The sequence below is a fragment of the Varanus komodoensis genome, unplaced genomic scaffold, assembly GCF_004798865.1.
Source record: "Varanus komodoensis strain SLA01 unplaced genomic scaffold, ASM479886v1 scaffold73, whole genome shotgun sequence".
NCBI classification, from domain to species: Eukaryota; Metazoa; Chordata; class Lepidosauria; order Squamata; family Varanidae; genus Varanus; species Varanus komodoensis.
In genome coordinates, this window is record NW_025336386.1 from 1,606,628 (window position 1) to 1,629,940 (window position 23,313).

The following is a 23,313-nucleotide window of genomic DNA, read 5'->3' on the forward strand; positions in this document are numbered from 1 at the left end:
ATTTGATTAACTGAGCTCTTTATTTAGGCATTTTTATCCTCCCCATCAGCAGTACCATGCCTACACAAGGAACTATACTTTGGTTTCTCTTCTGGAGTTCATTTTCCGATGGCCGAATTATCTACGTGCTGCTTTATTTACTTCCCTTCTGTGTATTTTGTTTGCTCCTTCTTTCTGCTGCTGTTTTTTATTTTGAGATGTGGGGCGTGGAGCAAGTGTGCTTGGGGTCAGTCCCTTTGTCCTGGCTGGCAGTTTAGGGGCACCTGCCTGGGCTACAGAGGCTCCACACAGGCATTTAGTATTGCCCAGTGTTACTCCTCCCCGGCGAGCCAGCTTCTTCTGTAACGGTTGCTCAAGAGCATCCTCCATTCCGCAGATGTTTGCACGTTCAGCCCTGGGGCACAGTGCTTCCTTGCCCTTTAGTCAGCTCTTGTTCTTGTGCTCAGTTGCCAGTCTCTGCTCATTCTTCTTATTTCTCTCCTTATCATTATAGTGAAATTAGCAGTGAACCTGCCCTGAACAAGAAAGCAATAAAAGGGACGTCCTGTAAGCAGGAAGCCCTTGATGAGAAGGGACGACAACCCTGCCCAGCTGGGGCTTGAGCTGCAAGCGCGTTTTCGGTGGTGGCAACGAAAGGCTGCGAACCGGGGCTGGGAGCCATGGCCGGGTCGCACCGGAAGTGCCAGGCCAGCTGGGGGGCTGCCCTGGGACAGGGCTCCCCACGCAAAGGGTGCCGATGATATCCTTGCAGAGGGCTTGTCCGGAAGCAGCCCAGCCCTCCCGCCATCCTGTTACCTCAATGAGCCTGTCCTGTGGTCGGAGTCCTGCCTTGGATGCTGGTGAATCAGGGTCTACAGAGCGGATGAACTGCCCAGGCCGGGACTTCTCACTGTGGAGGTTGAATCCATAGCCAGTGGGGCCTTTCTGGAGATGGCAAAGCCGTGGGCACAGAGGCTCCTTGGCTTGCCCATTCACATCCTGAATTGAAAGAAGAAAAGGCATTGTTGCGTGCCCTCCCTTTTACCTTTTGTTTTGCACTTCCTCCCTCTCTCTTTCCAATTAAGCATGGGCAATAGCAGTAAGAAGAAGTACAAGAGACCAGCCCTGGACAGGAGACACCCACCCATTCCCAAGGGCAAACGGACAGATTATAAATAGACAATTGGAGGAAATGCACTTGATAAAAACCAATTGTCCAACCCCATTCTGCCAGAATAAATTTAATACGCTAGTTAAATGAAAAAGGATAAAATTAGATATACACATTCAATCCCCTCACACACTTCAAGGATGCCTGCCTGAAGGTTCTGAAATTAATCCAATAACCTCTTCGGACACTCTGAAAAATGGAGGCCAGAGGAAGGAGGCAAGTACCAGAGCAGGCTGCCTGTCCTGAGTAAAATGAAACAGGTGGACACTGAAATAAAAGTGAGCTTCTGTCCCCCGTGGATTTGGTTGCCAAAGCCATTGCCTTCCTCAATTCTGTTCTCACTCCTCTTCCTTGCTAAACATTTCACATTAGGTCTAAAAGTTAGAAGCAAAATAATTGTTACTAAATTAAACTGGTATTACACAAATGTAACAAATTTGCATTACATGTTTCAATTGCAAAGGTTTATTTTTCTGCAAAATCATACACAGCAAGGCACACTTTAGAACACAAAATGTTCCACGTTCTGTAAAATCAGAAGATTTGACTGTCCTGGGTTTGGTCTTTCTAGAATGATCTGCAACAACAACAACAAAATCCGAACTGTGATTAGGGAAAAGACACGGAGGTTGGCAATCTGCGGCGAGGAGTTGCTAGAAGCAGCAGCTTTCTGCACCTCAGCCGATCTCCCTTTCACAGCAGTGTGGTTTTCCGGTGAGCTAACCACACTCGCCACAAGCAGAAAGGAACCAGGCAGCCTTTTTGCGAGGGGCCCTATCCATGCAGAGTTAGATCCACTGAGGCAACTCCTCACTCACCTGAGCTTCTGGACTTGCTGAAGAGCCACACACACGCCACCCATTTTCTTTTCTGTTTGCAGAACACGTCGCCCATGCAGTTGAAAATGGGCATCAAGTACGGCAGACAGAAAGCTTATGCAGGCAACCTCCACCCGAGGGCTGCCCAGCACGTTGCCCCCTGCCTGGCCAAGCCAGAAGGATGGTGTCTGCCCCAGCAAAGATTTGCGTCTCTGGTGTTTCCAAGGAGCAGCTGTCTCGGCTCAGCAGAGCTGTTTCTGCAGCTGCAGTACTTCCCAGCTGCTCCCACAAAGCAAGCAGAAATCTGTAAAGGAAAGCTTGAGAGAACCACACTTTGCCCCCAGGTAAAATTTCCTTGCACATATAAGCTGGAGGGGGGGGGGGGTGGAGCAACAGGAATGCATGAGCCCCTCTCGATTAAGGCAGAGCAGAAGGCCTAGCACGGAGCAGCCACCGGTCCCAACAGCCCTTGCCCAGGAGTCCTACAGACCACAGGGCAGGTTTTTCTCCTTTCCTGAACCTAGAAAATAGCACCAAGCGCTAAATCTGGCAAAGAGCAGACACTGCATCCCTGATTCAGGAATAAAGGCTTCCCGCAAGGCGGCAGCTTTCCAGCGCTTGTCACAAGCACGGCTCCCTTCTGCCAGTGTCCTTGCAGTTGGTGCTTATGGGTACCAACTTCCCCCATGGGGGTCTGCCCCCCTGCCCCAGTACGTTTTAGCTAGTGGGCATAGCAGCTGCGGGAGCAGGAAATGGACAAGCGGAGTAGCATTTTTTAAATGTCCCCGTCAATCTTTTTTGGGGTGGGGGGGTCACCTTTCCACTATTGCCATGATAGCCCAATTTCCATTATATAGTCTGGTTTTAGATCAGCATTTTGGATAAGAACCAGATTTCAGGGAGCTGGTGTTATATAGTGGTGAGGAGCGCAGGACTGGGACTCGGTGGCCCGGCTTCTAGTCCCCGCTGCTCAGCCCTGGAGCCAACTGGGGGACTTGGGCCACCACAGCCTCTCAGCCTGCCTTCCTCACAGGGTTGTTGTTGTGGGGCTATGATGGAGAGCGGCAGGAGAATGATGTAAGCTGCTTTGAGCTTGTTGTAAAAAAAAACAGTGGGATATTACTCGAATAAATAAATGAGATTTTAACCTCAGAAGAAAGCACTGCTAAGTTGGTCGTGACTGGAAAGACACCAAAGATTTTTTAAATCATTTATTTAACTTGTACTATAAACCTTCTTTCATTTAAGCACATTACACTGATAAAGTGTTTTAAGTGCAATAGTTATAACATCAGTTAAAAAAATTTCTAGGGGAATAAAAACAGCATCCACCCAGGTATGCACTGAAAGGGCCCCTCTTGGGAGGATGGAAGAAGAATTCCAAGAAACAATGGCGATTGCTCTTTCCGTTTTGTTTTATTATTATTATTATTATTGAAAGGTTGACTGACAAATGGCAACAGTGTCATGTTGTGTGGGTACCCCCATAAAGAGCAGGGAAGCAAGGCCCAGTGATTCCTAACTAGCAAGGGAGCACCCATGTCTCCTGGGAACCTGCTTTCCGCCTCTCCCAGGGGCCACAGAGGTAGAAGACTGGGCCCATCTAGCCCCGGACAGCCCAAAGCACTGGATGGCGGCCTCGCCACTGGCTTAGGCAAGAGCTTTTTATTTATCTGCTTATTTGTGAATTTATATGCCACTCACTAGTCCAAACAGATGCTCTAGCCAACGTACAGTAAACGATGGTACCAATGCTAAAAACAGTAACAATAATAAAAGCAATTATAGATAAAGTCACAATAACAAAATAAAAAATACACCAGATAAGCAGGACCACAAGTTGTTACCCTAGATAACAAATCCCAAATCAATTACAGTGGTACCTCCGCTCACGAACGCCTCAGTTCACGACCAAATCGGGTCGTGAACAGAAATTTAATAAAATTTGGCTGCAGGTCACGAGCTCTGCACTGGGTGATGATCGCGAGCGGCCCACCTTCCCTGAATGGGTGCGATCGCGGTTGTGCCGGCGGAGGGGATGGCCGCGCTCGTGCTGGGAGGGAGATGGCCGTGACTGCACCCATGTTTCCTGCCCAAGTGCTCCCTCACCTGCCCCCCCCATGCCTCCCCCTGCACGCCCACGATCACGCCCGCCTCCCCCTCCCCGCACAATCGCTGGGACGGGGGAGATGGCTGCGATCTTTGTTGTTCTTTGTCACTGCTTCACATTTTTGTGAGTAAAAAAAATAGTTGCAGAACGAATTAACCTTATTTCCATTGACCCTTATGGGGAAATTTGACCTGGCTCATGACCAATTTGGGTCACGACTAGAGTCCTGGAACGGATTAAGTTCGTGAGCCAAGGTACCACTGTATTAAAATACTCAGAGAAGAGAAATATCTTCACCTGGCACCAAGACAAGAACAACATAGGCACCGGGTGGATTTCTTTGAGGAGCCTATCGCATAATTGAGGGCAGCCACCAAGAAGACCCTTCTTCTGTTCACAGTCCCTTTCACCTCCTTAAGGGATGGCTCTTTCAGAAGGACCTCCTGCCCAGATCTTAAGGGGTGTCTGGGTGGGGACACGTGGGAGGCCCGGGAGATGCCAGGGGCTGAATCTGGGACCTTCCAGACACCAAGGAGGGGCTCTGCCACAGCCCTGGCCATGCCGTTTGGTCGCACCAAAGCCTCTGACTCAGAGCAAGACTGATGACATGCATTTTCCTCCCAGTCTGAACGGAGCTGGCGCCACCAGCCTGGTTCGCTCTGCCATGCGTGCTTCTGACTGACTATGGAGCTAAGGACACAGCTGGTACCAGATAAATATTTTAGAAACACATGATCATTGTTTCACTTTGCCAGAGCATTTTGGAACAAAAATGCTTTAATTGCAAGGCCTGGTTTTGCACTGTTGCTGTTGGACATAATTCAAAACAGTCACAAGGGGAAAGAGAGGGTGGGCAGGAGGGAGGCGTTTTCCAGAGTCCGGAAAACTTGCACGCACCATGCACCCGCACTCTTGTTCACTCACTAGCTAAGTGGGAACAAAATAACTTTGCCCCCAAGAAGAGCTCACTTAACCTGGGAATACTGTTTTAAGGTATGTCTAATAGGTCGGGTTTCTTCATTCAGCTTTTTTAAAAAACTGCAGTCCCCTGGATTTCACGCATGCCCTGCAGTCACACCACCAGTTCAGTTTTAAGAAAACAGACTGCTCCAATGCAGTGCCGTCCATGTGTCTGGGACTACAACTCCCCTCACTCCCAGCCACCATGGAGAATTGTTGGGAGCTGCCCACCCAGACGTCTGGAGGAGGCTGAGTTCAGGGAGGCTGGCCTAGAACGTCCAGCACGTCGTGTCAGACCCTGCAAATAAAGGCTGAGAAGCGGAGAGCGGCTGCCGAGCTGGTGGTCCCTTCAGCAGAGCTGCGATGGGAAGGGGGGACGGAGGGGAGCCCAAGCCACCTCTGCGTGGGTGGTCCTCTGGCCACCAACACGAAGGCTGCGGGGGGCAGTCATTGCGAAGGGGAGCGGGAGGACCGACTTTGTCCCCAGTGCAACCTTCTCCCCTTGCAAGAGGGCAAAGGGGACTCCAGATCCACCCTGTGCCCAGGTGCACAGCGTGGAAATTTGGATGGGCCACCCGCCACTGTGTACAAAAGGCTGCTGGACACACCAAGAGCGGCCGAGGGATAAAGGCAGAGAGAGCGCCAGCCCAGCAAGTATTTGTGACGCCTCTCCAGTTTTCCCCCGGCAGGCAAACCGTCTGGGTGTGAAAGTCCTGCCAATGCGCTCGGGGAACCAATGACATGCTGGCGGCAGCTTCATCTCCAGGACAATAGCACACTCAGACCCGCCCTGATTTGCACCTGATCACCCACTCCCGGCTCGAGCCACGTGCAGAAAGCAGCACGCAGGAAGACGCAAGAAGCTGTGTCGCAGGCAAAGCGCTTTTCAGCTCTGGCTGGAATTTAGATACTGAAAACAGACCATCCCTGAGCCGGGAAGCGCCTGCTGGAATCCTCACTTCTGCACAATTAAACTGATGATGCTTTGCATCTCACGGCCCCGGGCAGAGGGACGGCTATAAACAGATCTCCCTGGGACAGGCTGAATGCCACAGGCCTTCTCTCTCCAGCCTTCTCCAAGAACCAATTTCAACAATCAGCAGAATGATGGGACATTGTTGCCCGGCGGTGCCTGTTCTGCTGCAGGGGCGGGGCTGCATTTTTACAGGTTAAATTTTAACAAGGCACACAGAAAACCTACCGGGGGTGGGGGGGGGGGGAGTGAGTCTGGCCTAGCCTTCCCTGACATCCTCTTTTTCTACATGCAGGGAGGTCTGGGTGGGCCATTTGACCCCTGCTCTGCACTGTGGCAAGACGCAGCTCAAAACATTCTGTTCCAAAGAAACTGACCACCAAGACTGGGTGCCCAGATCTGGAGCGAAGAAAAGCAGAAAATGCTGCCAAGGCCAGCTGCATCTCTTTTTGCCTCCCAAACACCTAGCCAGAGAAAATAATTACCACTGGATGACACCTCCCAATGGCTTGGCCACTAATTCTCTCAGAGGAGAGGAGAGCAGGTAAACAATCCAATTACCAGGATGGTATCTAAATTACTGTCTGTGAAGGAAGCAGTTGGTACCTTTCACAGGACGATAAAGCTAATGTTCTAGTCACTTTTCAAGGAATGTCTTGCTGCTTCAAGAGGCATCAGTGAGGGCCTTCAAGTGTTTTGGAAAACACACCCGAGGAGTTGGGTCCTGCAGGACTTCCACGTTCTTTAAATGACCCCCTCACTCTTCGAGCAATGGGGCAGAAATCCCATTTCCTCCCCCTTCCAGAGTGGCACTGCCGCGACAGGGGAATCTATCCATTGCAACTGGCACCAAAGTACACCTGGTAAGGCCTCCATTCTGTAAGTCCCCTGACCATGTAAGAGGCGAGAACTCCAAATGGTGTCAATATACGTGAAAATGCCAGCGGGGGCAGGGGGCGCCACTGCCAGGAGAGCATTGTATCCCCTCTGGGTTTCAGCCTGAACTTTCAAGGAATTATCCATGGTGCTGGACCTGATCGCCAGCCACCACCCTGTTCCGCACAACAGGCATCAGGCCCAGAGCAAAGGCACTGCCCCAGCCACCCCTTCCTCCCAGGCACCAAATTCCCATCTTGAGTCTGACAGGGTGCAGCAGCTGAACGTGGGCCTGACCTGAAGACACAGAGGAGGCCGCTTCAAGCTCACAGTGCACTTGCTCCGGTTGCAGAAGCACCTGTGTACCTGACCCCTCCTTAAGGCAGCTGGGGGCCACCCTTCAGCAGTGGACCAGGTGTGTGGTATGCATAAGGCCCTGGGCAGCCCCCACGTCTCTGGGGGAACAGGGAGGAAAAGAGCTTTTCTGCCTGGGAAGGTGGCCAGCGGCTGCCGGTCATGGGCAGGTCAGAGTAACCCAAATCCTTTGAAAAGTTCTGGGGTTTTGTGAGTGGGGCATGGCAGTGCCTGATCGCTCCCAGTATGAGCCAGCACGTCCAGTGGACCAGTAACCCAAGGGCCCCCTCTGGGTGATTTCTGTGACTGGTCAGGGGAAGCAACAAGCTAGAATTGCCACGCCAGCCATGGATTTGTGAAGCTACTCCATGGCAGCAGCAGTTTTGCCCAGCCAGCATTTTGTAAATATGCGTGACCAGGCCCTGCAAACAGGGTTGGGTGTGCCTCGTGGCACGCTGTGGGAAGAACGCTCCCAGGGGCTTTGGGGCCGGCACAGCGGGCCCCAGATCAGTTACGCTGCCCAGCTCCAGGCTAACGTTGCCAACTTGCAGCAGCTCGGGCGGCGCTTTCTCTTCTGGGTGAGCGAATGGAAGGTCCGAGGACAGCGGTGGAGGGCATCTGGAAGCCACCATATCTGGTGCTGCTGGTGCTTTGGGCAGCAGCAGGCCACCACAGCGGCGCCAAGTCTTCTCACCACACGACCCTTCATTAAGAGGCAAATCAGGGATGATCAGGCAGTTATTCCGGATAAATGCTTATGTGTCCTTTTGACCAACCAGAAACTGTCTCAAGCATTACTGGGGGAATGACTTGGCATAAATAAGTAAGCAAATAAATAAAATAAAGGTGATCTATTCTACAGCAGATCCCTGTATTATATTTCACATACTCTTTGTCTTGCACATTTAACTTCTAGCAAGTCAACCAAAGCTGGGTCAGAGTCAAATTAAGTTCCACTCTCCAACATGTGACTTCTTATGTAAATGTTTGCTACTAATGAGAAATATGCTAGGCATGGAGTTGGATGCGTCCAAATCAAAAAGGAAGGGCCAAGTGTTTTCTGATGAAAGCAAATTCTAGGAAAATTTTCTCTGTTGTGTGGCCGAACAATCTCAGTTAAAGATTTAACTGGTTCAAGCTCCATCTCGCCTAGCCCAGCAGAGTGGCCTCGGAGGGGCTCTCCAGGGTGCGCAGCCAGGAAAAGCTGCTTCCCAGCACTTCTCACGCAGTCCTTTTACCTGGAGAATTTAGGGCTGGCACCTCCAGGCAAGCACAGCTCCATGTTTTAGCTGCACAAGCTGCCACCCTAGCCTGACTTTGCCACTGGCCTCCTTTGACAGCTCAAAAGGTGCAAATAGCAGGTAATTTAAAACAAAGACCAAAAAACCTAGTGAACTTCGGGTGCAGAGATGGGACAGCCTCTTATCCCATCTCAAAAAAGTGTGGAAACTTATAAAGGGGATGGAGAATCAGTAAAACTTAACATATATGGGACTTTTTAGCTGAGGAAAAAAACTAAGTGGGAGGTGGGAACAAAGGCTGATAAAATAACAACCAACATGGTGACATTTTTTTAACTCTCTCAAAATATGGGAACTCGGATCCAAAATACATGCTACATTGTCAATGCACGTGTTGCATGTGCTTCTTCCAGGTAAAACCTTCAAGCATCACCTCTCCTGCTTACGGCCTCATTTAAATGTCACAGACGCTTTCTCCCTCGCTCTGCCTCAAAAGCACCATCAGGCAGAAACTACAACTTGGCATCTAGTGAGGGTCTGGCAGACTCCAAAGCCTGCATATTTGTGTTGGCCTAATACATGGGAAATCTGGGGCTTTTTCCTCATGGCAGATATTGCTAACTTAGTTGCTGCCGATGTTCTTTTCAGCGTGCTCAAACTGGAAGCCTGCAGTCCGAAGAAAAGACTGCCACAGAGGCCCAGTCCAGAGCCAAATCAGAGGCTAGTTTTCATCAAACATGGCCATTTGCCCCAAGGTATTTGCAATAAAAGCCCTTCCAGGGCAAAGAGCCATGGGTGGATCAGCAGTGGGACCCTAGTGCAGCCTTCCAGGCTGGAAAACATTCAGGATCAAACTCCTACCGCTGCCTTTTCTTCAAAAAAGAAATGGCCAATTTAAGCACACTTTTTAATTAAACACGTGCACACGGCCCATGAATAAGGGAGTGTAATTTGGTCCTCAGAGTCCCTAGTCATACTGCTTGGCAAGAAGTTCAGGATTAGAAACATAGAAACAGAGCGAGTCAGAAGGGGTCTCCCGGGCCATCTAGTCTGACCCCCGGCTCCAGCTGGCTCCACTCATGACATGCCCATTATATGCATATCCAGCCTATCCTTGAACACCCTCACTGATGGGGCTCCAACCACCTCCCGTGGAAGCCCATTCCCACCCTCGGGGTCCCAACTGTCAGGAAGTGCTTCCTGGCATCCAAAGGGAATCTTGGCTCCCTGAGCTTTGCTCCGTTGGAGCACGTCCAGCCTTCCTCTGCAGGGGAGAACAGGTCTCTACCCATCTCCATGTGACATCCCCTCACATACCTGCATGTCGCGAACAGATCCCCTCTGAGTCTCCTCTTCTCCAGGCTGAAGAGACCCAGTTCCCTCAGTCTCGCCTCATACCCCATCCCTGCAAACCGGCCACCAACCTTGTGGCCCTACGCTGCACTGACTCCAACCTGGCTATATCCTTCCCATAATGAGGGGCCCAGAACTGAGCACAATACTCCAGTTGCGGGTGCATCAGAGTCATACAGAGTGGTAGTAATACCTCTCTCGAACTAGAAGCCACACTTCTGGCTATGCAACCACAGGTGGCGTTCGCCCTCTTGACCACCGCATCACACGGCTGACTCATGTTTAGCCTGCAACCAACTAGCACCCCGAGGTCCCTTTCAAAAGTGCTGCTCTCCAGCCACTTGTCCCCTAACCTGTACTTATGACACCTATTCCCCAAGTGCAAGAACTTGCACTTATCCACACTGAATGCCATCGTGTTGTCTCCTGTCCACTTCCATAGTCTGTCCAGATCCTTTTGGATCTGGAGTACCTGCTCCTCAGTTGTGACCACTGCTCCAGTTTTCGTATCGTCTGCGAATTTGATCAGCAGACTGTTCACCCCTTCTTCCATGTCGTTAATGAAAAGCTTAAACAGAATTGGCCCCAGGACAGAGCCCTGGGGGAGCCCGCTTGTCACGGGCCACCATGCTGATGGTTCCCCACTATTGGTTGCCCCTCTGCTTTCGGTCAGTCAACCATGCCCTAATCCACCAGACAGTGCTTTGGTGTATCCCAAAACTCCTCAGTTTCTCCACCAGGATATCATGGGACACTTTGTCAAAGGCCTTGCTGAAATCCAGGTAAACCACATCCAGTGGATCCCCTCCATCTAGCCATCTCAAAACCTTGTCATAGACTTCCACAAGGTTTGTCTGGCAGGACCTGTTTTTGCCGAAGCTGTGTAGTGTGGCTGCCAGCCTCCCTTCCCTATCTAGTATCACTAGATCTCTCTCTGTTATGAGCCTTTCTATTGTTTTTCCTACAATGGACATAAGGCTAACTGGTCTATAATTCTCCATGTCCCTTCTACTACCCTTTTTGAAAATTGGGACCACTGACGCCATCCTCCAGTCCTCTGGAACTTCACCCGTTCTCCACGAGGCCTCAAAAATGGAGGCCAGCAGGTGTGAGAGAACCCCTGCCAGTTCTCTAAGTACTCTCGGGTGTAACCCGTCAGGGCCTGGCGCCTTTGTAATGTCCAATGCCCTAAGGAACCCCTCAATCTCAAGGGGGTGACTCTAATCTGTGCCCCTAAGTCCCCGGCCTCATCTAATCTATGCGGATCCCTCCCCCCCGTCCTGCTTTGGGGAGAACACAGAGGCAAAATAGTCATTTAGCATCTGTGCCTGTTCCCTTATATCAGTCACTGGATCTCCTTCCTCCTTATTTAGTGGTCCCACCACTTGTCTCCCCTTCCTCTTCCTATTTACATGCTGAAAGAAACCATTTTTGTTGCTCCTGATATTCTTGGCAAGTCTCAGCTCATAATCAGCCTTAGCCTTACAAAGAATCCTTCTGCGACAGGCCTCCTCCTCCCAGTATACCCTTTTGTCTATTTGCCCCAGTGCCCATTTCCTACGGAGGCTCCTCTTGCATCTAATCCCTCTAACCACCTCCTTTCGCATCCATGGCGGGGCTCTCCTCCGCCTCCCCACCTTACTAACTAGAGGTATCGTCAAGGCTTGCCCCTCCAAAACCTCTCTTTTGAGTGCCATCCACCCCTCCTCAACTCGCTTGCCTTCCAGTAACCTATCCCAGGAGACTTTCCCCAGTCTGGCCTTCAGTTGGCCAAAGTTGGCCCTCTTGAAGTCCCAGCTTCTAGTGCTCAACCTGCTGCACGTCCCCAGTCCCCTGATCTCAAAGCAAAGGATGGAGTGATCACTCGCATCCAGAGCTCCCCTCATCTATCAGCTCCTCTCTATTGGTCAAGACCAAGTCAAGGATGTTTCCCCCCTTATTGCCTCTCGGACCCTCTGTGTGAAAAAGCCTCCCTCTATGGCTTCTAGGAAGCGATGTGACCTGGCTGTCACTGCTGAGTGAGTCTCCCGACTGATATCCGGGAGACTGAAATCTCCCATAATTACTGTGTCTCTCCCCCGAGATATCCTTAGAATCTGGCCTGTCAGGACATCATCCAGGGTCTCAAGTCGACCTGGAGGGCGATAACATACCCCCACTGTCAGGTCTCTTTCCCTGTCAAAACCCCTAAGTTTCACCCAGACTGCCTCTACCGAATCCCCATCTGTGCTGCATGCTATCTCACTGCATCCTGTCCCTTCCCTGACGTATAAAGCCACGCCCCCACCTCTCTTTCCCTTCCTGTCCTTTCTAAAAAGGTGATACTCCTCTAATTTCACATTCCAGTCTTATTATCCAGTTCAGATTATCGAGAAAAAGGAGTGCTTCTTTGCAGAGCTAAGGTTCTCGGGAGGGCGACTAGGTTTGATGGCTTTAAAAGAGAATTGGGGGAATTTACAAAGCAGAAAAGGATGCTAGAAGCCTTGGTGATGCTGGCTGAGGATGATGGGAGTGATCCTCCCATGGGCAGCTCAAGATATACTGCCATCTGAAGAGAGGGACAAATGCACAAATGCCGATGGAGCTGTTTCTTCAGTTTGGGCAATGGGAAGGCACCCTGCCACCCATGAAAGCAACGGGCTGGTTTAGGGGCAAATTAGTTTGGCTTGGCAGATAGAGGTCTCCCTCAGCTGCCACCACCTCCAAGCTGCCCAGGGGGACCGCGTCACTCCAGCCAACCCCTCGCCTAATTGGGGTCAGTCCTAGCATCCAATGCATTGGGTTAGAAGGAGGCTGAAAAAAGGCTGCCATAACTACAACAGATCGTTGGTGGCCGACTCCGCACCAAATATTTGGAACAGAGAACAAGGAAGAGCTGCAGCCGTCCCACCCCATTGTCAAAATGCATTTGGCCTGCTGGCGTGGGGCAGAGAATGAGCTCTGAAATATTCCTTGGGGCTGTTGGAGAAAGGCTCCTCTGACAGTGGCACATTTTAGTGGCTCTTGCATTGAAAATATTTATAGAAAGAACTAACAGACAGGATATGATTTAAACGTTTGGGGAAGGACAGAACCAAAATGTGATGGACCGCAGTGTCTTGTTCATGCAAAGCAGGAGTGCCAGGTGCTCAGCTTGATTTCTCAGTCCAGTTGCTGCAGCCTTTCTTCCCATGATGGCCTCTGAAAAGTTTGCCCCAATCACAAGATCTCTGGCAAATGCATCCACATCAAGCCACGGATGGCAGCCGGGGCTTCTGGAAAGGTCGGACAGGGGGAAGAGAAGCTCCACCAGCTCTCCGCGGATCTCCCCCTGACACTGCTCGCCTGTCTGAGTGGGAGGGCAAGCAAGCCGCAAGGGCACACAGCCCTCTCTGCCCCTGCCCCCCTGCCTCCTGTTCACCTGGGAAGAGCTTTGCCCAACTGTGTGTAGCCGGACAAAAAACCAACAGAAGGAATGGAACACAGGCTGATCCAGCCACAGGAAGAACCTGATACTCTGTTTTCTCTTCAGATCGTATAAATCATTTGCCTTTTTACCAGCAAAGCCTCTCCATCTGTCCAGAGCAGCCCCATTACCAGCCCACAGCATGTTACTTCATCCAGGGGGCTGACTTTGGCAGCTCCCATCATCCTGTGCAACACCATTCGCTCACACACACAGCTGGCTCATCTTGCCCTGACAAACACAACAAACCCAGGATATTTCCCAGGGCCTCCAAGCCAGCAAATCTGTGCATATCTGCAAATATTTCCAGCTTGCCTTAGAGAAATCTTCAGAAACTGCAGAAAACAGGAAATGATTCAATTGATTGAATAATATTGGAGCTCTGAGTTTTCTCAACCCCAAAGGATGCATTTTTGCAGGCGAGGGGCTTAAAACCTGGACTGTTGTGGGGCTGGAATCCTATTAGCACAAATGCACTTAACTTTACAAAAAGACTGACATATTTCGAATTTTGATGACGTAAGGTTCTTATTAGGATTTAATTACAGATTCAGTTGGGACTGATGGGAAATTTTTTAGCTTTGTTTGGTAACATGCAGGAGTCAGTAAAAATAAACAAAACATTAGCGCCATGTTTCCCAAAATGCAAAGTTCACACTGACTTTTAAAAAATCCACCTTTGGTCATCTGGCCACAGTCCAGTGCTCCTTTATTTACCAGTCAAGATTTTCAGGTATCTGTTCCTGAAAAAGCAGTGTCGCATCTGACCTTTGTAGAAGATATCGGAGACGCTTGAAAACATTGTTTGTAAGACACAACTGCTCCTAACTGCGATTCTTCATGTGACAGACCCTTCCCTGCCTCTTCAGAAATCCAGTTTCTGAGCTGGAGGCAACCGCATCATGTCACATTCAGTGGGCATGAGAATCAGGCCATGGTCCCGAGCACTAAGCTGCTATGATGTCACACAGAGCCCTCACCTCACACCCTGCAGCCAAACACTATTGCATTCCCAATCACAATGTATGGGCCTGAAAGCTGGACAGTGAAGAAAGCAGACCAGAAGAAAATGGATGCATCTGAGACACGGTGCTGGAGGAGAGCTTTGGAAATATTCTGGTCTCAATGTGGACCAAACAAGTGTGCCCTGGACCAAATCAATCCAGGCCTTCCCCTAGCAGCAAAAATGACAAAACGGAGGCTGTTCTACTTCGGGGACATCATGAGAAGGTAAGATTCACAGGAGAAGACAATCATGCTAGGGAAGAAAAGGAAGACCAACTATGTGATGGATTGATTCCACAAAGAAAGGCACAGCCTTGAGCTTGAAGAGCTGAGTGGAGCTATCCAGAACCGCGAACCTAAGGAGGATGCTCATTCCTAGGGTAGCCATAAGTCAGAGACGATTTGATGGTCCTCAACAAGAAGAACAAGCAACTCCTTTACCAATATTAGTCTATATTCATTTTCTTTGACCTTTTAATCTGCTGTGTTCGCACGTGCTTTTTTTCCACACAAGCAGTAATCAAAAGAAAATATCATCATCCAGAAGATGTTGCAAAAGGCAGGTTAGCAGAAGGGTGGGAGAAATGAGAAAGGCTGCTGGGATCTTGCACTCAGGATGACTGCATGGTCTTGAGATAATATGGGCAAGGAGGTTTCTGATGTTCAAACTGGACCTTGGAATATGATCCTGACTTCCTCTTACCTTCCAGAAGGGATCTTGGCCATCAGGCATTTCTCACTCCGTACAGAGCAATATTCTTTGCTGGAAGACCTTCGGTATCACCTTGCATGCATGGGAAATTAATGCAATGGTCCTGCAGCTGCTGCATTCCTTAGCATTTTCTTTCTTCGGGAGTAGACTGTATGTGCGGGATGTGGGCATTGTTTTGTTTTCCGTATTTGTGGTTATATTCTTGCTAGGATTTGGACCAATTCAGTGGCTGCAGCTTGGAACAGTTCTCTTGATAACCGCTATTCTCCAGGTGCTTTATTCCTTTCCAAGCACTTTCAGAGCAGCTTTCACTTCAGTTATTGCCCTCATAGGGTTCCTCTTTGAAGGAGTCTGTCATCCTTATATTTCTTCTATACCATTCTCCATATATTGCTTCCACCTTCTCCTTATTTTTATTTGGTCAGATAGCAGCATCCTCTGTTACTCTTTCAGCATTCCTTGGTCAGATAGCAGGTTCCCCTGTTAATCTTTGATGAATTTGCTTTCTGGGATCTTCTGGAAGAGCTCTCTTGTTTTTCTTCTTTTGTTCTCTTCTATTCTTTGCACTGACCATTGAAATAGGTCTTTGTGCCTGTATGTGATACACATTGAAATTATGTATTCAGGATTCTGACCCTATTTCTGTAACCTTTTGCTTTTGTTTCTCACATGTCCTTAGCAATTGTGAGTGGTTTTGTTTTGTTTTTTGCTGTCCACCTAGGCTTTTTCTTTCTTTTTGCTGTAAGAATTGTCTTTTTGAACTCTTCCCTAACAATGTCTCTGGTTTCAATCCACAGTTCTCCTGGTTCATACTCAATTGACTTCAGGAATGCAAATATGTTCTTGATATGTTCTTGATATGGACTTTAAATTTATATGGACTTTATACTAAACTTTAGATGGACTTTAAATTTACAATTCAAGTTGCACTGCTTTTTGCATGCTTCCTTACTAACTGCAATGTGCAATCATTCAGTTTTTTGTTCTGCCATTGCCCATTTTGCCTTGTTTCATACCGATCATGTTCCATGCTCCAACTGTATGTTTTGCACAGCACTGGACTTTCCTTTTTCCTCTGAGCACGTCAGTCACTCGACTTCCTTTCCGTTTCGATCCATTTCCATCGTTAGCAACTGGATCACTGGCAGGTGCCCTTTGCTCTTCCCCAGTGGCCGGCTGGCCTGGGATTCTCATCTTCTAGCTTGATCCCTTATTTCATCTTGGATTGCTTCATCGCAGGGTTTCCAAGGCAAACAAATCCAGAAACGGTTTGCCACTGCTGCCTTCTGCACAGCGCTAACCAGAGTCGGCCTGAGCGGTTGGTGAAACAGCCTCCGCCAGTGTGGCCTTCAGTGCTGCTGGCTGCCCTTTGAGGAGCTTCTTTCTTCGGCTGGTGCGGCCATTCCTCCTTGAGCGCATGGATGCCTCTTAGGCTGGCACCCCAGCTTCAACCACTCCGCCGGGATGAGCCTGCGACGAGAGCAGCCCCCTGAGGGAGCCCGGCTTCCTGGAAGCACTGCTTTCCGCTTCTGGCACTCTCAAACCCACTCAGCACATGAAGGAGGGCATCCCCGAGGCCAAGTAAGGCTGCAAAATGGGCTGCTGTCCCGAAGGGCCGGCCTCTTCCATCAGGCGATGGGCAACACCCCCGGGGTCTCCCGCACACGCTAACTACGACTGGGTGGTGACCGCGGGGCCCAACTTGGGGGGCTTTCCACAGAGACCAACACAGCCACTGTGTTCATTCGCTTTATGGAACAGCCAGCTCCATGAGGTTTGGACCAGGGATCCGGAGATTGGGGTTCCAGTCCCCACTCCATTATGGAGCTCACTGGGTGACTTCTGGCGAGTCGCTCCCTCTTAGCCTAACCTACCTTATAGAGTTGTTGTTGTGAGGATAAATTGGAGCTGTGTAAACCATTCTGAGTTCCTCACAAGGAAAAAGGTGGGAAATAAATGCAATGGAATAATAGTAATAATAACATGGAGTACAAGTTGCCCTTGATTCCCCAGTATACACATCACCTTCCTTGACTAATGAGGTACCATTTCAATTAACGGGTCACGTGTCAACCCTTGTGTAAAGAGAACCTGCTTTTAAGAACACCAGCAGCCCTCTGCAGAATTTTAAACAGGGAAAAGTCTATGATACGTATTTATTTTCCAACTTTCATGACTGGGAATGTTGCAGGCAGCTGCCAAGAGGCACCTGGTGTTTATAAGAACAAAATCAAGAAGTCTACAACTAAGTGTTTAAAAAAAAAAAAAAAGGTATAAGCCCTTCCAAACTTTCTACCAAAGAAGGCCCAGAGTTGCAACAGAAAAGCATTATTCACATAAAGAAAAAGACAAGTAGATTTACTAGCTTCGAAGCAACTTGGCTTCTCCTATCCCAAACCCCATCTGATAGGATTAAGAATTGGGGTAAATCAGAACTGTGCCTGGTCTTCCAGCATGAGTAACAATCACTTCCAGCCACCCAAATACTGAGCATTGTTCAGAAGCCGTTGCTGCTGCTATGATGATGATGATGATGATGATGATGATTCCTACCAATAGCAGGGTTACCCTGGTCATCAACTGGAAAGGATTTCAGAGCAGTTTACAAACATTAAATATTAAGGCTTACAATCTAAAAGACTCAACACACAAGGGAGAAGGAACAAAGCAAACCCCTTGAGCCCTTGCCATGAAGTTCTTCCGGGAAGAGAGGTACAGCCCCCGGCAGCCCATAATTCTCAGAGCCTGCAGGCTCAGGAGACACTGGGGGTTGGGAATCGACCAGCCCCTGCAGCTGCCTCTCTCACTGCGGGATGAGGGGATGGCGCAGCGACGGACAGGCAGGCCCTTGCACTGGCAGCTAGAACCAGAATTGGGTGGATTAATTTGCAAGGCTCATCTACAGTGTTGCCAAACACACACACACATGCACACAAACAAGGCCTGTGCAGAACAGATGCTTGCAAGGCAAATTGACACTGCCGGCTTGTGTGCCGAAGCAGCGGCATTAAAACAACACAATGGCCACTATTTATCAAGCTGCGGGGTGCAGAGCATTCCCTCGGAGCCCAAAATAAGACAGCCAAACAGGGCCCATTGCAGGGGAGGCCTAATTATCTGCAGGATCTTCTTCCTCTCTTCCCACCGAACAGCATCCTGATTCTTTCTTGCACGAAAACAAATTGCTGGCTTCTATGACCAGAGAAAGGGGCTGTTTAAAGAGACCCCTCCTGCCTGCGAGAACATGCAATGCTGGCAGAGTCCCTGTGATCCGGGAAGAGCCTGGAAGCCACAGCAGGCTGCGCAAGTTAGAAAACGTGGTGGCCGGGAGGAGGAAGTTGCCTTCACAGGGGCTGGGGAGGCTACTGAAGACCCATGGCCATGGGAGGCGTCTGCCCATCTGGCCTTCGCTGGCAGCCCGGAAACCCCTGCAAAGAAAGCCGCCCCTAAAAGAAACGCTGCGGTTGGGAAGTTCATTCATTCATTTATTGGATGCATACCCCCCCTTTTTTTACAGACAACTCAAAAACAGCTTGCTTCATTCTCCTCTGCCTGCTCTCCATTGTATCTCCCCAACACCAACCCTGTGAGGTGGGCTGGGCTGAGAGTGCTGTGCGATGCAATGCTCGGAGCGGAGTGGTGCGCCCTTCAACCCTTGGCTGCACTTTGGCATTTTGGAGCAGACTGGAACTAAATCCTGGGAGCTGGGGTTCTGTGGTGGTTAAGCGCACGGGACTGAGACCAGGAGACGCAGCTCCAGCTCCCCACTCAGCCCTGGAGCTCGCTGGGTGGCCCTGAGCCAGTCTCAGCCTCTCAGCCCAGCCCACTTCACAGGTCGTTGCTGCAAGGAGACTGGACGGGCCACAACCGTCTGCTTGGTGAGCGGAGACCGAGCGCAATGCCTGATCCGAGGGAGCACGGACTCTGCACCAGCACTTCCAGCCAGCGTGCACCAAGTGGGGAGGGGGCCAGGAACTGCTAGGGATCGGATTCCAGACCCGCATGAGCCCTGGCTTCTGCCCCACAAGACGCACCGCTCACACCTGTTAAAGACTGTATGCACACCACAACCTAAGGACTGGAAACTTTGAAAGAGACGACGAAGAGCCCTGCCCAGTCTGCTTCCACAGCGCTTCCGTGCTGGGTGCTCCGAGGCCGTGTGTGGCCCTGCACTGAGAGGCTGGCCCCAGAAGGGATGCGCCACAGAATCCGGCACCCAGACCAGGAAGCAACTGCTGCTAACTGACCACCATTTCAGCATTTTAAGAGAGACCCCCGTGGTATGTAGAAATTAGATACAAACAATAACTTTTCTACAAGCAAGTGGCTTAAGTTACATGTAACCCAAGACCCTGGTGTAATTTAAGAATAAGAAGCAAGTAATTTTTACATGCTCCTGTGAAGGGAAAGTCTCTCCCTTTTTCTTTGTCCATTTAGAAGACAGAAACTGGACATCAGTCTACCTACACACACACAAATTCGGTGGAATAAAATGAGGGAAAATCAAAATGCAGGTTGCTTCAATGGGCCTTCCTTCCACTGGTTTTCTAGTTGCTGGTTTTTTTTTTTAATTCTTCAAGTTAAATCCAGAATTCTGACTTTTCTCATCAGTGTATACAGATAGAAGCGGGGGTGAGGCCCACAGCACTGCAATGGTTCCACTCCTGCTTGGATGGCGGGCTCCAGAAGCAGCTTGCCCAATTTTAACTGCTCCCATCTGCACATGTGCATTTAAGCCAGCCTTCCCCAACCTGGTGCCCTCTGGATCTGATGGCTCATCACTATTGTTAAGCTGCCTCCGACTTACAGCGACCCCATGCGTAAGTCCTCCCGGATGTCCTGTGCATGACAGCCCCTCTCTGGACTCCCAGGGTCAAGGCCATGGCTCCCCTTACACACCCAGTCCCACTCACATCTGGTCCACACTTTCATCTGCTGCCTCTGACTTTCCCTACCCTGACAGCTTTCTCCCTGAAAATCTGCTGAGTTCAGCTTTCTCCCTGAAAATTTAGAAAATTTCTAAAATTTATGAACACTTCCCCTGGTGTAAAGGGGGGCTTTGGAAAAGCCATGCTGAGATGGGAAGGAGGGCAGCTGAGGGGCTCCGTAAGCATCTGTTGTCGTGCCTGCCCTAGGCTGCACCAGACACCCCAGATGCCGGGGCGGGGGGGGCTTCTCTCAGCCGGACTCGGTGGGTCGCCAGCTGTGCAAGCCTGCTCTGTGTGCTGGCCGCATCCAGTCCGTGCTCAAGACTCTTCCATATGCTTCTGGGTAAGCTTGAGAGCCTCAGAACCCATTTCAAAATATGGAACAATTACTCCTCGGTAACCTTGTAGAGATGGAAGGCTGCTTTTGGGCTTCCTAGAAGAACTTCCTCTAATGAACATTCAAATTCAGAGTATTTGACTTTTGGAGTTGGAAACGTTGTTCGGGGGGGCTGCCCTCACACTGTCGCTCCCCCACTCAGCAGTTTGTCACCAGAGCTGGGACAGCAGGCCATGCTCGTTGCACCGGGCTGGGCTCCTGCCATGGAGAAGAGCAGGCATAATTGCCTCCATTCATAAAGCGTGCCAGCGAGCCGATGCTTGTTAAGACTGGAGTCAGTTCCCCTTTCAGTGCCAGCGTGATTCATCACAGCTCTTATTAGAAGTGTCTGGGAGAGACGGTTCTGCAAGGCAGAAAAAGCTATTCAGCAAGGCGCTTGGAAGAAGGCAGGGACTGCCCAAATTAGAAACGGTCCATGAAGACATCTCGCTCAATAGTTAAGAGTTTGTCCTTCCATGTGGAAGACCCAGGTTCAACTCCTTGCTTAGCCATGAAGCTTCCTAGAGAGCCTCGGCCAAGTCCTTCAGCCAAATCTCTGTCTCAAGGCTGCAGGGGGAAATAATACCCCGAAGGGAGCAATAATAGTGAGTCGGCTCTCACAGGCCTGGTCTAAAGAGCAAGCGGTCCGGAGCTCCCCGGCTGAGCAAAGCAGACGCAGACGCCCTGGCCTGGCCTGACTCCCCTTGCCCACATACGCCCATCCCAAGCGACACCCAGCAGCAGCTGCCCACCCATCGCTGAAGAGGCGCGTGTGTGTCGGGCTTTGCCGCAGCTCCTTCACTCTTCCCTGCAAGCACTGCAGAGAGAGGCTCCAGTTCTCTCTTTCAACAGATTTACAACTGGGAGCTGATTCTCCCAGGGGCATATCCCCCTCCACAGATCTCTGGCCAGGATATTAATGCAGGCAGATGGCTGGGAAATCAGTTGAAGTCAGAGGCTCTGGGTGGGCAATGCTTCTGGAGAAGTAAAAAATGGTTTTGCAGTGATCTCCAGATGGGATATTGATTTGGGGAGGTACATAAATCAAAGAGGTTCTAAGTGCAGAGCGAGGGAGGAGGTGGCAGAAAGGGGCTGGGTGGCCTTCCACACCGCCTGGAGGAACGCAGGCCCTGGTGGATTGGAGGAAGCCCCGCTGATCGGGAAGGCGCACACAGCCCTCAGCTGTGAGGAGTCTTTTGACGCAGCTTGCAGAACCTGGAGGTGCCTACAGGCCTTTCCCTGCCAGACAGCAGATCAGCTGGCGCTGGACAAAGGTAGCTCCTTCCCTGCGGCTATAAACGCCTCCCCACCCCGTCCCAGAGACACAGCCACCCCCGTCCCGCGGCAAGGCCGTTCTGTGGGCCAGCTGCGAGGCATGCGCTGCTCAGTGCATCGGCAGGGAACCCAGTGCCCTTCGGACGTGCTCTTGGACCCAGCCTGGGAGGCGCAGCTGCCTACCTCTGGCTCTTCTGGGAAGGATATTCTAAAGCAGGTACTGACCCTCTTCCAGCCTAAGAACTGGAGCAGCATTTATCCTTCCAAAGCTGTATTGTTTGTATCTTAGTTGTCAAAGGGACATGGAAAATCCATCTACACCAAGTTTGTGTTACATTCCAAGAGACAGGCAGGCTGTTAAAAGAAAAAGGTGCAGCATTTGATATTAATTTTCTGTTGCAAGATTTACCCAGATTACTACCTCTTCCCAAAAAGAAGCTGCTATTGCACATTGTCAAAATATATGTGGAAGAGAAGAATTAGTGGCATAACACCTCCAACAATTGGCCGATTCAATTATCAAACAGATGCAATGGTGTCCGGTACTCACAAGACATCAATTTTTGCTGAATTAAATGTTGCCCAAGACCCGTGACCCCTGGCCAAGGAGGTAATACTGAAGCCTTCATGAGGGGTGCTCAGACCGTCATTCCACTGTTAGTTGAAACCCTAAGTGTCCCTGTCTAGGAATTCTCCTGCACCAGAACAAATCAGACAAAACACCATTGCTCCTAACTCTGGCTCTAGGGCTTCATGTAAAATTTTAACCCATTTCTCAGGCAAACCAACATTTCTCAATGCAGCGAAAATAAATTTCCAATAAATTTCTCTGCAACCAAAAGTAATAGCAGTTATATCTCTTCTAGCCTTATTTAATGCAATTAAATCTATAACCCATCTAAGACTGTCAGCCCTCTGCTATCTTAAGGACTCCCACCTGGTCCAGTCAGACTAATGTTCTAACAATTCACTGCAGCCTGTCAGCCAAAACTGCAGTTACTATTTTGATGTCAACACTGATCAATGAAATAGATCAATAATTAGAACAGAAGGTATGATCTCTATCTGGTTTGGAAATTACAGTAATGCAAGTATGACTGAGTGCTGATGACAATTGCCAAAAGAAAGACATGCAAACAATAAAGCATGGGAAATAAAAGGATGGAAAAATGTATTAGACCACTCCATTGGAAAGAATCCCGGCCAGGTGATTTCCGTTTTCATGCTAGTTATTGCTTTTGTAATTTCCTCAATCCGCAAAGGCACTGTTACAATTGTCTTACAGAACATCCAGCCCAGGAAGATTAACCTGACCAGACAATGCATCTGTGTCTTGCTCTGATATTTTGTAACCTTGACTATGCAATCCTGAACACAAATTTAAAAAGTGAAAGCTATCTTTGCCATGGATGAGTTCTTGCCACTATAGCCTTTAAACACTAAAATAACATTTTGATGTTTTTGTCTGAGGAGAGGTGCCAAGATCTGGATGGGCCATTCACCATTCTCCCCATATGTCTGTTTTTGAACAAGTGAATGCAAATTCTGCCTGCTGCAAAAAACAAATAAACAAACCAGTTTTATGCCACTCGTATTTAACATAGGGTGTCTCCAGATAAAGTTGTGCATTTGGAGAGGTAGTGAGCTGGCTTGAAAAGCATTTGCAACCTAGCACATAAAACTATCTGTTGTTTCTTTTCAAATTTAATTTTATGAGAAGCATAAAAATAAAAGCAT

At 49.7% G+C, this 23,313-nt stretch overlaps 1 protein-coding gene across 3 annotated transcripts in view; it reads right to left on the reverse strand.

Annotated features, from left to right (window-relative positions):
* Window positions 1-23,313, reverse strand: part of SLC9A3R2 (SLC9A3 regulator 2) — a 75,464-nt gene that overhangs the window by 21,315 nt on the left and 30,836 nt on the right. For all 3 annotated transcript variants that reach the window (XM_044452593.1, XM_044452592.1, XM_044452594.1), the window contains exon 3: window positions 796-978. In XM_044452593.1, the coding sequence (XP_044308528.1) occupies window positions 796-978 (183 nt within the window). The remainder of the gene's footprint in view (window positions 1-795; window positions 979-23,313) is intronic.